This window comes from Habropoda laboriosa, unplaced genomic scaffold (assembly GCF_001263275.1).
Source record: "Habropoda laboriosa isolate 0110345459 unplaced genomic scaffold, ASM126327v1 scaffold9, whole genome shotgun sequence".
NCBI classification, from domain to species: domain Eukaryota; kingdom Metazoa; phylum Arthropoda; class Insecta; order Hymenoptera; family Apidae; genus Habropoda; species Habropoda laboriosa.
The window spans coordinates 4,070,082-4,073,391 of record NW_017100191.1 but is presented as its reverse complement, the minus strand read 5'-3'; the positions used below and the strand labels follow the sequence as shown (position 1 = coordinate 4,073,391).

The 3,310-nt window shown below is 38.1% G+C and overlaps 1 protein-coding gene across 1 annotated transcript in view; it reads left to right on the top strand.

Annotated features, from left to right (window-relative positions):
• Positions 1-3,310, top strand: part of LOC108580319 (neprilysin-2-like) — a 20,045-nt gene that overhangs the window by 6,815 nt on the left and 9,920 nt on the right. The window contains exon 3 of the mRNA XM_017944044.1: positions 726-764. Within this exon, the coding sequence (XP_017799533.1) occupies positions 726-764 (39 nt within the window). The remainder of the gene's footprint in view (positions 1-725; positions 765-3,310) is intronic.

Below are 3,310 nucleotides of genomic sequence, written 5' to 3'. Positions count from 1 at the left end.
GGCAGAATTAATCATTCTACCGATACACGTGAAAACACCTTTGAAGAAAATAATCGTATTACTTTTTCTTATTTACTTATGCCATAGTACCTTGAAAAAATACATGCTCGATTATTCTGTAATACATTCCGATAGATCTCTGTGGATAAAACAGGTTTCTGCTAATTAAAAAAATTCTGAAAGTAACGAATTTGACGAATTCACTGGTTGAAACAATTTACAAAATTACAACTTCACTTTTCCTTCGATGATAAAATTCTAGGGACATTTGAAATTCACCAGAACAAGTAGAGACACGCGAGCCAAGTTCGAATTTAAATTGTTTCCTCGAAGATGTACAAGGGAACGTTTAACGAACATCTGCGCGCTACGAAAACAAGACATTGTTCCTTCGATAATGAGTTGTTCGCTTCTTTAGAAGTAGAAGCAGCGCGTGGTACACCTTTTGCAAGGATAAAAATAACAACGAAGACTGTACTTCTTTTATTTCTGCGCCGGATGCCGCGAACAGAAACAACGAAGTCACGTTCAGCCAAGCGGAAAATTGTTTTTTATTGTCGCGAAGTGTTAACGATGTAGAAAATTACAGCCTCTTTTCTCGACACCCTGTATACGTGTTTCTGAACGAATTACACGCAGCTGGGACTAAGAATACAATGTTCGAACTGAGCATTGAGAAAACGATAAAAATTACGACTTGGGTGACGTGTTCATTTTAATTTCAGGTGCAGACGTTTGCATGACAGAGGAATGTGTCAGAACAGGTAATTATAATTTCAATTTAATTCTGCCTTTATCATGGAAATCTTTGAGAAAGTTAAATTATTTCCTGTTTGGCAGCAGTAGAATTTTTATAAGCATGAAATATGAAAGAATTGTAGGTTAAAGTTTCGATAATAATTTATGGAAATTTTCAAAGAATTCTGCAAATTTATTTCAATCACGAATCATTCATAATTTCATCAATTACACAAGGTGTTGGTGAAGTAGTGGTATGACTTGAAGAGAGGTGAGAAAATGAGGAGGAAATGTGAAATAACATTTTTTCCTGTGACGCTTCATTTTCGAGTTAATTGACGTTGGAAATCCTACGGGCGCATCCACAAGAATGCAATTACATTATTAATCGTAAAGAGAAACATTTTTTTTTTTTTTTTGAGTAAAGAAAACTCTATTGGTTTACTAATAATGACACAAACACTTTGCGTACTACATAAATTCTTGACATTGATTTACATGAAAACGAAGCTTTGCACAAAAGAATGTTATTTTGTCGTCACTTGTGGTAAGAAACAATTTCTAAGTAGATAACTCTTTTGATTACACATGCAGTTTGCATAATCCATAAATCCTCTGTATCAATTTACATGAAAACGAAGCATTACACAAAAAGATATTACTTTACACCTTCGACTAATTTTTTCTTCTTCTTTTTTTAAAAAGAAGAAAGAGGAATTCAAAATTCCTCCCAATTAAAGTTCCATTCACGATAACATCGTACAACACCATAATCTATCCAGAAATGGTGAGAATAATCCGCGAAATGTGAAACCGATCGTGAATGGGAGTGAGCGAAAAATCGGGCAATATCCGAGACGAGTCAAATGGAATCAGATCAGCGAGAGCTGATTGGTGGTCGGCCGGAATTGCGTTGTCCAGCGGCAAACGCGTGTCGCTCACACACGCTCGTAAATCCGATTAACCATCCTCCACGGAATTGGATGTTGACCGAGGCTGGCTGCGATTTAATTTTCATTCCTCGCTGAAATTCGCCGTTCGACCTGCTGCCGATCCGGCGCCGTGCGGTTTAATTGCGCTGGAAACTCGACCAATCCTCGAAACACGCGGCCAAATCCCGATTATTTTTTTCCCGTGTCCACTTAGCACAATCCTGAAGAATTTTCGATTGTTCGTCGTTCGAATGAGGGCTTTCACGCGAAATCGTTCGATTATATCCCTTTAGGGCGGATCCGGATGCGTGGAAAACTATTGTTTTAAGGATTTAACGGGAGCTGGAGCTTAAGGCTGTTTCTATGACATTATTGAAAAATTTAGAAGCAATCCAATAATTGTTTTCACACGAAATTGTTCGATTCGTTACTTTTAAAGCAGATTGTAATGCTTGTCAATATTTGTTATTAATTGTTTTTTTTAGAACTTAAGGCAGTTTCTATGGCGTTGCTACCGAATTGTGCAGTGGAAAAAAGTAATTGAAAATTTAATACAATTAGAAGTTGCAGTAGTCCAACGGGAGTAAGTTACTTTCAAGTGTTCCATGAAAGTTAGACCTTAGGGCGGTTTCCACCGCACAGAACAAATTAATATGCGATTACCTAGAATTCTGAATATTTTGCTAGTCACATACCTAGGCTTCGTAGCTGGTCTACGAGAATTAGATTCTCCTGAAACAATTAGTAAACGTTAAACCTTAAGGCAGTTTCTACAACGGCGGAAAAAGAATGTTTTTAAATTACCCGGAATTTTTAACGCTTCGAAAGAAGAATGCAGCCAAAGTATAAAATATTCTACGAAGCGGCAGCCACTGTAATATTCGCTCGAAAAATTCACCTTCCCTGTGGTCGGCGAAAATTTCGAAAAAATATGAAAAAACACACTGGCTAGCAGGAGTTCCACGAGAGGTGTAATTAAATTTTTTTTAATATTTCACAATTACCGTGTCTCTTTGCCGCGAGTCGAAAATGAAGTGGCCCCTGTGAACCAAGCCGGGTGAAGAAAGGGAGAAGAGGGAAAAAAGTCTCTCTCGACCTGAATTTAAAATTGCTGAAAAATAACAGCCACTCCGCCAAACACGAGTGCGTAATGAGTGTTTTATTCGTGTTTGTCGTAGAACGAAATTCGAGATACTTCTTCCGACGTGCTGCCAATTATTCTCGCGAGGGACGAAAATATTTTCGTGCACGAATTTTAAAACAACCTTTTTCTCGTCTTTCTCGTTTCGAGAAACAAAATGGAGGACGTTTTAAGGAGAAATTGTGAAATCGCGTAACAGGGTATCGAATTACCTCAGGGCGGCGTTATTGCCCGTTAACGATAATTTATCGAAGGTGCAATTAATCCTGAGATCACGGCGAGTCTCGTTAAGGCATCCTCACTCGATTAGGCAGCGAAGGTATTAACCTCGCTGTAAAATTACCCGGTGCAATTAAACCACGTTGCGCGGCAGGTATATGGGTGGAAAAAGCGATTCGAATCATCCTTTTAAATTATCGAACGATCTTTCCTCGTTAGCATTAACGACCCATTAAAAGAGAACGTAAAACTGGCTAAATTGATTTGCGTTAAACCTGTA